A 13,242-nucleotide genomic window follows, 5' to 3' on the forward strand; every position below is an offset into this window, starting at 1 on the left:
TAAAACAGTCTACTTCACCAGGAAGCAATTTCAGACTCAGAAAACCCCTTTGTTTGGTACCCAGTGAGCAGTGTCTATGTCTCAGTTTCAACACATAAGAACCTTCAAATGAATACTTAATGTCAAATTAAGGGCCAACCTTCAGCAAATGCAAGGCATTTCATGATATGCCTTTTGTTCATTGATCCTTATCTCTGTTTTCCTTATTAGTCCCTACCACTCATTTGTTTTGTCTTTTGATAGTGAAGATGTCTTTATAAACCCCGATCATTTTGGAGGGGAAGGTGATGGCAGTGTTAAAAATATTAAGAGTCCACAGTTTTCCTTTCTCTTTTCTAGCCTATGAGCTCCTTGAGGGTGGAGATAAGGTACTATGTTTAATTTAGTAGTGAGGAGGGAAGACAGTGGTTAGTGAAGATAGAATGTAGGATGAAGCCAGGTTGCAGATTTTATTATGCTTGAAAAAATTGTAACTTGAACTGAAAGCAGTGAGCAGCCTTCTGGACCAACCTGATCAAACTTGTGCCTTAAACAAGCAGAGAGTGGACCTAATACCAGTTAGGGAAAGGGGATGTGTAGCACCCAAAATTCAGGAGCAATGGGAAAGGGGAGAAGGGATGAATTTGAGAGCTGCTCAAAGGAAGAATTTTGGGGTCAGAATAGGAAGTAAAAGAAAGAAGGAGAAATCAATGCTGATTAGCTTAGTTGGTGAGTGAGTTCATAGAGAGAGGAAGGAGAAGTAAGACTCAGACTTGAGAGAAGGATGCTGAGCTCATTTGACTTAGAGCTGCCAGTGGGATCTTCTGGTAAAAGTGTCCAGTAGATTGTTGATATTATGAGTTTCTTTTGCTGAATTCCTAGTCACCAGTGTGGCCCTGGCCACTGGTGAATACTGAATTTACCTACAGAAAAGGTAGAAGATATTCAAAGGAATCATGGAAGAATGAACTCAGGAAAGAGATCAAGAAGGTGACAACTGAAAAGCTGGATAAAAACCAAAGGAAACAGATGATGTATGGAAGATATGAGAGGGTGTAGCCAACAACACAAAGTGCCATAGACCAGGCTTCAAATATGTGTAGTCTTTATCCCCAGCAGGCACTCAGGGCTCCCCCTCAAAAATCTTTATTCTTGTCCTTATCTGTTCTCACATTCTCAGTTTCAAACATCACCTCTTCCTTCCTCAAGAGCCTTATTCCATTTACCCCAGTCATTATTTGAAGATAAATTTCAATCTCAGTATTTTTCCAATACTGAAAAAATAGAGCATATAGAGTCTGAGTTATCAAAACCTCTTATGCCCCAACCTTCGGCCATTCTCAGCCCTGGGAAACTCTTGCTTTATGTCTCCAAAGACTTTCCCCTTCTGAAATGCCATACAAACAGAGTCAGACAATATACAGTCTTCTGTGTCTGGCTTTTCTCACTTAGCATTGGGCTTTTGAGGTTCATTTATGTCAGTGGTGGCGAACCTATGGATGGCATGTTATTTGCTTTTCTTTTAAGACGAAAGATACTGATGTACAGGTTGTTTTTTCTAAACTAAAACCTCAGCATTCAGGTTTAAATGTGGTGTTTGCCACTTTTCCATAAATAAGTGGGTCTGGAGTTGCAATATGGGCACTCATCGCTGAAAGACTCGCCATCACTGATCCATGTTGTAGTGTGATCAAAGAACAGTCTTTTTCAGTACTGAATGATACTGCACTGTACATTTTGTTTGTTCATGTACCAGTTGATGACATTTGAATTATTTCTTCTCTTTTGCACGCTCTACTCTCTATGCAGGCATCCATCTGGACTACTGTCTGTCCTCATGGAGCCTGAAGGGCAAGGGAAACTATAACGCAAACTTGCTGATGCCTACAGTGTTTGCTGGGCTATGAGAAATAGAGTCCTTTGTTTTCAACCCAGGTGCCTCTGATCCTTTACTAGCTTCATAAAAGGTTAATATATTAATTTATAAGCAAGGTGGCATTATATCTCAGCTCCTATACTAATCCTCTAACTTTGTACTTCTTTTTCAAAACTGTTTAAACTCATCTACTTCTTTCTTTTTTTTTTTTTTAATCTTGTCTCTTTCCGCTTCTGAGGAAGAAGCACAAATCTACACTAAACAAATTTCTTCATTTAACCCTACATATCACTCTCCCTGTGCCTTCTCTGGAGTGTTGTTCCAAAATATAAGTCCCTGTCACGCAGATCTCTCCTGCTTCTCATCCTTGCAGGCTCCTTCCTATCAGAAAATGAATGTGTTCCCAGGGTTACATCTTGAAATAACAAATAAGCCTCCATTTATCTTGTACTCCCTTCAATTACCTCATCTCTATCTTTTCCTTTATGGCCAAGCTTTTTGAAAAAGTAGACTATCCATCTAATAAAAACCAAAGTATGTTTTCTTCACATTTAGCTAGATAAAACCACATAAATATATGTATTTAAAATATTCATGGTTGAAAAACAACTATATCTATTAATGCTCAAACTAGCCCAACATCTGGGTGGGATAAAATATTAAATTAATACTCAAAGTCTTATTGATTGATTCATTCATTTATTCATTCATTGCAGTAGTGGGAACTGAACCTGGGACTTTTCAAAAGCTACCGCTCTACCACTGAGTTAAATCTCCAGTCCTGAAATTTTATTTCTAAGAATATTTTATTTCTAAGAATATTGACATTTGCTTACATAGAAAGAGCATGACACGATAGACAAATCATAGGCTTTGAAATATGATACACTTATTCTATTCTTATTTAATGACCATTATTAATAGATCATATATAAGCTGAATGAATTAATGGAGGTTAATGGGCTTCTCTGATCTCGGTTATCTTGTCTGTAAAATGTATATATCAAGGCATACTTTGTATATGTGTTGCCATGAGGAATATGTGAAATCATGATAATAATGTGTCTGTACAATCCATACTCAAAAATGGCCCTCATTATAGTGACTGACATCCTTCATAGACAATCTGTGAAGAACTTAACTTCAGACAGTGATACTAATGACTGAACACAACAGTCCAGACTTCCTCGGAGTTTGGTTAACCCCAGTCTTAACCATGATATAAACCTAGGAAAATGGGGGCAAGATATAGCCTAAATCTTATTTCTGGAAACTTTTCTGATGGTAAATGTCCTGAAAATTCAGTTTGTTTTCACCGTAAGTTAGAAGCCCAGAAGTGCTGAAGTAGAATGGCAGTTAAGATTGATAAACAAGGATGTGATCAGATATTTAATAGGCTAACTGCATAGTCCTCAAATGTAACCATTGTTTGTTTTGGATACTGACAACTTGTAGTTTACATTTTATATTTTGGAGAGTGCAAAACAAAAATCAAAACAAAACAAAACCTACTTTGGAGTCATACAGATATGAGTTTCAAGCTTGACTTTTAGACCTGTCAATATCTCCTTTAGCTTATGCATTTGAAAAAAACATGGATGACGGTACATTCCAAAATTTGAAGAGTTTTTGAGTGAAGTAAATACTGCTCTACATAGAACCAATTACATCTTTGATTCTTGATAAATAAAATAAGCAGTAGTTTATTCTTTTCAACATGAAGTGAAAGAGACTGACTGGATTTCATAAGAAAGCAAGCGAGGTGATGGAAAGAGGAAATGGTTGGACCAATAGACGATCTGGCCACCTATTTTGGGAAGATCATTTATCTTTACCAATTCTCAGTTTCCACAGCTGCATAATATAGGAATTGCTTTTCCTCTAGCTTCCCCCAAAAAGGTTGGATTTTTTGAAAGAGGAAAACACACTAATATCTGTGAATGAGTTAAAACCTCATGTGAACTTCTGCTCTCAGCAATGGTGATTAGACAAGCCTCTAGGCAAGAACACTGAGAACAAGCTAAATAAAATATTTAAAAACATCTACTTGTAAACATCAGAAAGCTACCAAGGAATTGAAGAATTTAGAAACCATGATGCAGGAAAGAAGAAAACCTAGCATAGCAAATCTGGCCCCAGGTGGCTTGGAGTCCCTAGGAAGGCATTTACTGGCTCTAAAGCACCGGCTGACTGGGCCAAGAAGTGAACAGAGCTTCTGGCCTTCTCACGGAGAGGAAGGCAGCCCTGGGAAAATCTCCCAGATTAAAGTTGGGGCCCTTAAAGAGCAAAACCTTATTAAGTAGGAACTGGTATGAAATAGACAAGCCCTTAGAAAGCCCAGCTTTGAATCAGCCCAATCCCTGATTATATTACAGTGATGTCTTCCTTACCTTAAACGATGGTCAGGACAAAAGAAAACACACCCTTTTGAAAAGAAATAACTTTCAGAGCTTCAAATTATAACCTTTTGTACATAATTTTTGTCTCTGGCAAGCAAAAGCAATAGAAAAAAGCAGAAAAACCAAGACAAAGAATTTGCAAAATATTCATAAATTAGAGTTATCAGGTAAAAGTCAGAAAAAAATACTTTAATTAGCAAACTAGGGATACTGTTTAATTAGTTGCCGTAAAACACAATTATTTTCTGAAAACAAAACAGAAAACTCTAAAAATGGGGACGGAGATTTAGCTCAGTGGTTTTACCACTTGCTACGCAAGCGCAAGGACCCGAGTTTGATCCCTGGTACCAAAAAAAAAAAAAAAAGCTTTTACAAAAAACAAAAAAGAAAAAACTCTAAAAATGGACTCTTAAGGCAAATGACTTCAGACCATGTTAAAAACTTCAAAGAAAATGATGTTGAAGTTTTACAGGTAATGAGGAAAAAAATAAGAACTAAGATTCATCATGTACAGGTACAAGCACCCAGTGATAAATGTAAGCATACTGTATACCTAAAATGTACCAATAAAAGAATTAAAAATAATTGTGATCATATTGAGGACTGAATAGAAAACTTTGGGAGCTTTCTTCTTCCCATGACCTCATAACTGTGTGTGTGTGTGTGTGTGTGTGTGTACACACACACACACACACATATAGGTATATATTTTTTCTTGGAAACAAAAAGCACTGATTGCATTCCAAAATTTCTAATAATTTCTCCTATGTAACTTACTATTTAAATTCTACATGAAAGAGCAGATTCTACTTGGATTTTAACTATGTTTAATTTTTTATAAGCATCATACAGTACATCCTTTGCTAATGAAATACAACCAGTTTGACTGCAATAGACTAACATGATTATCTCTTCATCACTTGTTCCATCAGTTCATTCATTAGGTATTATTACAGTATTCATTAGACTGGGAATGAAATTTTTTTTTTTTTTTTGTACCAGGGATTGAACTCTGGTCCTTGCCCTTGCAGGGCAGGTGGTGGAACCACTGAGCTAAATCCCCCGCCCCAGGAATGTAGTCTTATTGTGACAACTAAATAAATTTGAGTTTGACTTAAGTACATGAAAAAGAGTCTGGTTTATGATTTTTTAAGCCACCAGGAAAAAAATAAGCCCAATAGATTAGATGATAATTCAGCATACATTTTCAGCTTGATACAATTTTAAGATAACTACAGATTAAGTAACTTAATGGAGAAGCCAAATTCACCTTAGCTTTGTCAATGATGTGAACAATATCGAGGGAAAAGTTTATCTTCTAAAACCACTAAGAGTTTGTAAAGTGGCTGAGTGCTTTACTGGCTGTCTGCCATGTTTTGCTTTCTTCTGTTAAATACGAATATTTCATCTATTTAATCTCTGCAATGAAGTTTATCAATGTCATTTTGGTTTTTTTATTTTTTTAGGGGCTGAATTAAATTCCATTCCAAATTCCTCCATAAAAGAAATCTTGAGAAGAAGGGAAGTAGAGATTCTTGATTCCAAGTTTATTCAAACAAATAAAAGTAGATAGGTAAATAGTAAGTGCTATTGGTAGATAGATGGTAGCTTCCTGTCATCAATTATTTACAATTAAAGAACATGAGATTTTTCTCTAATATACCATAATTAGCAGGGAAATATGCAAGGCCTCCTTAGAGAAATCTCTTAGTTCCAACACCAGCAGCATCTGGCAAGAAACTAACTTTATCAATGTACCTAAATAAGGAATATGTCCATGAAAAAGATCAACTAAAGAGATAGCAAAAAAGGAGCCATTGTAGGAAAATTTTGGCAATACCCAAATAAGTTAGTCCAGAGGAGCTTGGTCTAAGTATGTGAGAACATGATGGCTTTAGAACCAAAACTATCTAATCTTTCAGTCGATTCAGTTTATTTAAACTTTCTTAGCAGCATAGAACAGCTTCAAGTTTGTTCTGAGGTTCAGAGAGGTTAAGTAAATCAACCTAGGCTGGCTACTCATTCTTGAGCAGTAGAGTCAAGATTCAGAATTGTGAGTCTATGGAACTAATCAAGGCTACTGATCCCCACTTCTTTAATTTGGATGATTATTCTTCATAAAAAACTGCAGATGTTATACTTTTTAAGTCTACCTGTTATGGTTTGGATCAAATGCACTCCTAAGTTCTGATGTAGGACTTTTGGAAGTGATTGGATCGCATGGGCTGTAACTTCATCAGTGGACCAATCCATTTGATGGCATTATTGGTCTTTCTCTCTCTTACACACACACACACACACACACACAAACACACACACACAATTGGACACGTTTAAGATACATGTAGTTCCAATCAAGCTCAACTATTTTATTCCTTCCCATTTAAAGATTCAAATCTTCTTTTAGGTGATGTTAAAAGCATACGAAACCTTTGCAAAACCATGTGGATACATTTGGAAGTGCTTGGTGAGAGAGGAGATTCAGCCAGGGGGAAGAAAGATGTCTTAGTTCCTTTGGGTAGTTAGAAGAAAGTGTCATTATCTAGGTGGCTTATATACAGCAAACATTTATTTCTCACAATTGTTGAAGTGGGGAAGCCCATGTTCATGGTATCAGCAGATTCAGTGTCTAGTAAGGGCTGGCTTTATCATTGACAGAGCTTTTCCACTGTGTCCCTCACATGGAAGAAGGGGACTAGTCTCTTTCAGGCCTGTTTTATAAGAGCACTAATCTCACTGTAAGGGCATTACCCTTAAAACCTAAATACCTCACAAATGTTTTCACCTCCAAATACCACTGGCTTGAGGGTGATTATTTCAGTTTATAAATTTGGGGCAATATAAATATTCAAACCATAGTAGGAAGAGGTGTTTTTCTCCCGAAACAATCAACACCAAACTCCTTTAGCTCTCTTTCTCCTCAGAGTGTACTCACTTTACCAGCTGCTCATTCATTCACTCATTCAGAAAATGTTTATGGAGAATTTACTATGAGCCAGGTCTTCAGTCTCTCTTCTATCTTTTCCTTACAAGATAGCCCAATTCTGTGCTATTCTGATCTTTAACCAAGACCTTAACATCAGTGCATGGCTTCCTCCCATTTCTAAGACACACCTTGTCTCTTTATCTTCTGTCAATTCCATTCTTTGTTGATTACCATGACGATCACAGCAAAAGGCTCCCAAAAGCCATGAGGGGAAGGGGTATTCTCCTGATTAGATGTGGAAGTTAGGAAAACTATGGAGCCTTAATTTTTCTTACGTTCTGCCAGATTTAAGGCATCCTCCCTTTCCCCATTTTGGAACCTCTGCTTTGAGTAATGAATTATGAACACACAAAATCGGTTAAAATTAGCAAAACAGAACACTTTTTACTCTGAAACATAGAACTTTTAAAATGGACAATGAAAGAAAGTAGGTATTAAAATAATCATTTGAAGAGTGTTGATTTTTGTGTTTTTGGATCATAGCAAAGAACACAATTATAATATATGCTTTAATTTCTATAATTTTCCTCAAATATTTTCTAATATTCCCATATATATTACTATTTAGTTTAAATTTAATATAATTTAGAAATTTTACTTTTTATTAGTTAAGTCAACACTTGCAAAGATTGATAGTGCACAATTTCTCTTTTTATTTGCTATGTATCCCAAATTCTTATATTTTGTTGAATACCATCCACCTTTCTTCAACATCCTTTTTGAGGATTTTTTAGAAAGAAATGATACACTAGCATGATCTTTTATTATGAAAAATTTCAGGATAGTTTTGCCTACGATATTTTTTGTTGACCCAAAGCAAACATTTCTGTGGTTAGATTTCCACATCCAACTCACCTGTCAAATAACTCTCCTCCTGTGACGAGTTCTAGGACCAGGCTGATTTCTGTAGGGGTTTCGAATATTTCCTTAAGTTTTATCTGGGGGAAAGATATACATAAAAAAGAACATCATAGATTCCTTATTTTCACCTTTCTTGAAAATATCTAAAATTATGGCTAAAACAACACTGCAATACTGATATATTCAGTGATTTTTAATAAAAGCCCTTCGTTCTAGTATCAAGTATATATTTATCATTTGCTTTCTGGATTGTGGATATTATCTATTATCTCATTTTTTTCAAAGGTTCTATTGAATTTTAACATTTTTCCTTTTGATAACTGCCCTAGAAACACTTCCTAAAGTTTTCCAGAATATTTCAATTTCTGAATTAGTCTATAATCGAAAACAAAACACCAACTTCCTAAAACCTTTAAAAGCATCACTGTTGGTAGACACACAAAGTGCTTTTCTTTTTGTAACAAGGGACTTTGAGTTAGGGGTCTGAGCCTGGGCAGGACTAGGTTAAAGTCTGCACCAGAATGAATGTCCTCAAGAGCCAATACATTGCTGATGGGCGAAGGGGTTCTTGGAAACGAGCGATGGCAGAGATAGGATTAACCACATCAGTATTTCATCACACTCAGATTTGAGATATTTCAACCAATTTGAAATATTTTTTCTCTATAGATCTGGGACTCTAGTGGCCAGGACTTATGCACACTTGAGGAAAATTCCACATTGGCTTTTCTTTGGAAAGAAGAAATAGATAACATAAAAATAGTGACTGAGTATGGTAAATTTTGTTAGTTGCCTATCCCAAGCCTTTCTCCCTACTTTATTGCACATAGAACACCGATTTTGTTTAGGGATTAAAGCACCTCATCCCACATTGTGGATCATGATTGGTCTAAGCCATTTATGATAAATTTCCCACTCTATTGGCCTTCATGCAGTTAAGGATGATTTTGTGACCAGTTCTGGCCAATAAAAGTTGAACAGAATTCAGTCACTGTAGTTTCTGAGGAAATTATCTCTTCTTACCTGTCTCTGCTGGTAAGGTCTTTCTTAATCATCTTACTTGAATCTAAACTGAACACCTGAAAACCGTGGAGCAGCCATTTTAGAACCATGAAGGAAAAGCAGAGGGTGAAAATTAATACACTGCAGATGGCAAGATGTAGGGTGAGCAGTGTCTGGGTCCTGGATGGTGATATTGGAAAACTGAATCAATGCTAGGAGCTGCCTGCCTTCTAGTCTCTTTTAAGAAGAATACTTGCTATTTATAGCTAAACGCATCCCCAACTCATAAAGTTTTAAGTACTTTGCCTTAAGCCTAAGCATTGCAGATCATTCTCTCAGACATTACAGCTTTCTCAGAGAAGACAGTAAAATATTTTTTAAGTAGATGGCTTAATTCATAAAATGAAGTTATGGTTTGGAAAATGATTTTGTTCTTTTTCACTTCAATGGTTCCAAAAAGCTTTTCACTGGACATTTCCCTCGATGGCTTTGTCTGGACACAGCCTAAAGCAGAGCTTCTGAGGACATTTTATTTTCTCATTCAAGTGCATCATTTGTTTGCATTCTCACATTGTTTCTGAAGCAGATACTCCCTCAAAGGAGACTGAAATCGCTTTGGAGAGCAATGTATTATCTTCACAGGCTTTTTCGGCAGTGGCATGTTAATAAGATAACCACATAAAAGAGGAAGAAAGCCAGTAATGTATTAGAATGAAATAAAATTCTCCCATTTTCATCCTTTTATGCATAAAAATAAAGGTGGTGTACATAGCTTATCCATCCATTTTGGAACTGACTAAATAGATATGTAAATTTTTGCAGCCAAATTATTGAAAATGTGATGAGATGAAGACAAAAACTAGGCCACGATGGCTCCCCAAAGTGAGAGAATTTTCTTCTCGTTATCCACATGGACAACAAAGAACAACAATTCCATTTAATAGCTTTGGAAAGTACTTGAAATAGTAGGTGAAAAACCACTTACAATGTTTGGATGTGAGAGGCGAAGAAGAACTCCTATCTCAGTTCTTACAATTTTCTTGTCCACCTAGAAGGCAAAATAAGAGATAAACTGAAAGAAACTTCCATCTTAGGAAAAAAAATCTTCATTGCAGCAGAGATTACATAAAGCATTAACCACCTGAGCATGCTAGACTATTGGCAGAAGCCAATTCCCAAGCTTGTTTCTTAGGTCTTTTCCTCCCTTTCTTTTCCAGCTGTGTGTCTTACCTCTGCTTCAGACACAGAGTAGAGCCAGAACTCAAAAGTATCAAAACTTATGAAATCTCTTTCATAGCATCTCCCCACCCCCCGCCCTGTTTTCTTAACTGAAGTCATCATCACCACTGTTACCACCAAGGTACAAGTTCATCTCAACCCACACCTCATCCTTTTCTTTCTTTCACTTGTGTAAGTCTCTGACTGAAATCCAGGGGAGGTGTCATCACTTCACCTGCTCTCCTCACACAGCGGTGGTACATAACCCAGACCAACCAATCAGAGTGTCCTGTTCTCTGGATCTGGATGGCTTCAAGGATATCAGCAGACCTAAGTCATTCCGGAGAGTTCTCATTGTGCTCAAATAATTGTCAAAGAGGCATTCTCTTTTTCTCTGAAATTATGAGAGCAAAGGAGATAGACACTGTTTCTACCAGTGACTGTTTTTAAAAAAGTAACATATGGATGTCAATGAAAATAAAGCCAGAAAAAGAAAAAAATACTGCTGAAATCTGAAGATTACTGTTCATATAACTTAATTCATTGAATTCAGCCATGTGCGAACTATTTTGCCTTTGAACTTTCTATCATATGAGCCACTACATTTCCTTTTTCCCTTGTTATCAAAAATTAGTTTCTTTTGCTGGCCATTAAAGAACACTAGTTAGTTCACTACTTGACTGTATTTGGGACAATGATCATTTAATTTGCCATTTTCAAACTTAAGGCTGATTCCTCCTTTAAGACCATGATTAACTCTTAATCACAATAAATGGGAGTTTCATATCTCTAAAAGTCATACGTACATGGAAATGTTTGAGTGTACACCTCTGTTGATGAAATCCATCAAAATAATGAATGGCTAGTACCTGCACTCTTACTGTAGATTTTACCGTATGAGTCACCTAGAATCTTTGGACTAGCAGAGTTCACATGTTTAGAAATAAGTATGAGGAAGTTTATATACACTTCACAGCCAGACTAGGGACATATTCAAAGACTGATTTTAATGAAGAATGGGTTCTATGCTTTAAGTCTTTAAGTTACTTTTCCTGAGGAAGAAAGGGTGGGCTTGACAAGAAATCCAATTCCTTTTCTTTTGGTACCAGAGATGGAACTGGGGACCTTGTGCTTGCAATGGAGGTGGTGGAACCACTGAGTAAAATCCCTGGCCCCCAATTTCTTTTCAATGGTGATAATCAATCACAATATTAAGATGATGAAGAACAACACTCATTCATTTAATTTTTATTCTCTGATGAAAATGTTAACCAACAAGCACACATTATTTGAAAATAAAGAAAAGATACTCAAAGGATTAATACAAATTTTATACATTCTTGTCCTTAGTTGCATCATATAAATATTTTCATGGTTTATATCTAAATGTCCCCCCAAAGCCGCATGTGCTCATACATGGGGATTTGGGGAGGTAATTGGATCACAGGGGCATCATACCCATCAATGGATTAGTCCACTTATGAGTTTGTAGCTGACTGGCTGTTAGGAGGTGGGATCTGGCTGGAAGAAGTAGGTCACTGGGAGTGTGGCCTGGAAGTGTTTATCTCATTCCTGCTTCTCCCTTTCCTCTCTCTCTTTGCCACCCCCCCCAACCCCCGCCATGCCATGAACTGTTTCACCTCTGCTAGGCCCCTCTGCCATGCCAGCCTGTCTTGGAGCCACTTGACTATTGACTGAAATCTCAAAACTGTGAGCCCAAATAAACCTTTCCTTCTTTAAGTTGTGGATGTCAGGTAGTATGCATCAGTGACAAGAAAGTAACTAAGACAAATATATTTATATTTTCTCTGACATATAACCCCCTAGAATGTCTTATTTAATGAGGTTAGTCACCATTTATCAATGCTTTTAGTTTTTATGAGAAAGAAAATGTTTCTAAGGAGATAGTAAAGAACCCCCATTCCAATCAGAGGTTTTATTTCAAGAGTCTTTTTCACCACAATGCATAATAAAGCATTAGACAGTCATACAGTCATGGTAAAGCTTCCTAAGCTATAAAAAATTTTTGATTATTCATTGTAGTCAGCTAGGAAGCTCAGTGTTTTAAGATATTCTTGCCAACAAAAATCAAACAATTAAAATGAATCCGCAATTCTATAAAACAAAAACATTCTAGATATTTTGGATGGATGTCAATCTGTGTAACCCAGCCTATTTTTTAAAGGGTGCATGTCATTCCATAAAAATACGTAACATCAGTCCTGAGTTCGATCCCCGGTACCAAAAAAAAAAAAATGTAACATCAGCTATAAAGTCTGACTTAAAAGAAGGGTGGATGAGTTGATCTGTCCCTTTTAATATAGGGCAGCTACTATTAGCGTTAACTGTGAACAGAGAAAAACAATTTCATAAGAAACAACCTAATGCAAGTGACTGTATAACACATTGATAGGCTCTGGGGCTTTCACAGTGAAGGAATAAAGGAAGACATACATCTTGATATATCTAGTCCTCTATGCCTCAAAAACTTTCAGAGCTGCCTCACCAGTTTTTCTCAGACACTAAAGTGTAGCTGCTTTTCCCAATTCAGACAGGTTTTGCATTGGCCAAAAATTTTTCAGTGTCAAGTAACAAACTCATAGTTCAAACTTGCTTCAGCCAAAAAGGGAATTTATTTGCACATGTAACTTGAAAGTCAGAGTAGATCTAAGGACACAGCAAAATCCAGAGGTTCACACTCAAACAATGTATCCCCTCACCCTGCCACATGTGTCTCTGACTCTCTTCTTTACAAATGGCAACAAACATGGTAACAGAAGCTCCAAGTCTCTACTGTTTAGTCTCACATTTCAAAGCGAAAAGAGACTCTTCTGACTACATTGTATGCCAACCTTGGGTAGTATTCTCATTATTTTCTGTCTACTTCTACATGTAAGAAATGTGTAACTATGCCACAAGAG

The 13,242-nt window shown here is 36.6% G+C and overlaps 1 protein-coding gene across 4 annotated transcripts in view; it reads right to left on the reverse strand.

Moving 5' to 3' along the window:
- Positions 1–13,242, reverse strand: part of Camk4 (calcium/calmodulin dependent protein kinase IV) — a 224,522-nt gene that overhangs the window by 73,118 nt on the left and 138,162 nt on the right. For all 4 annotated transcript variants that reach the window (XM_004841772.4, XM_021255864.2, XM_021255863.2 and 1 more), the window contains 2 exons: positions 10,089–10,151; positions 8,096–8,178 (listed from right to left, as the gene is read on the reverse strand). In XM_004841772.4, coding sequence (XP_004841829.1) covers positions 8,096–8,178; positions 10,089–10,151 — 146 coding nt within the window. The remainder of the gene's footprint in view (positions 1–8,095; positions 8,179–10,088; positions 10,152–13,242) is intronic.

The sequence above is a fragment of the Heterocephalus glaber genome, unplaced genomic scaffold (genome assembly GCF_053883595.1).
Source record: "Heterocephalus glaber isolate CG9 unplaced genomic scaffold, H.glaber_assembly_v1.0 deba00001465, whole genome shotgun sequence".
NCBI lineage: Eukaryota > Metazoa > Chordata > Mammalia > Rodentia > Bathyergidae > Heterocephalus > Heterocephalus glaber.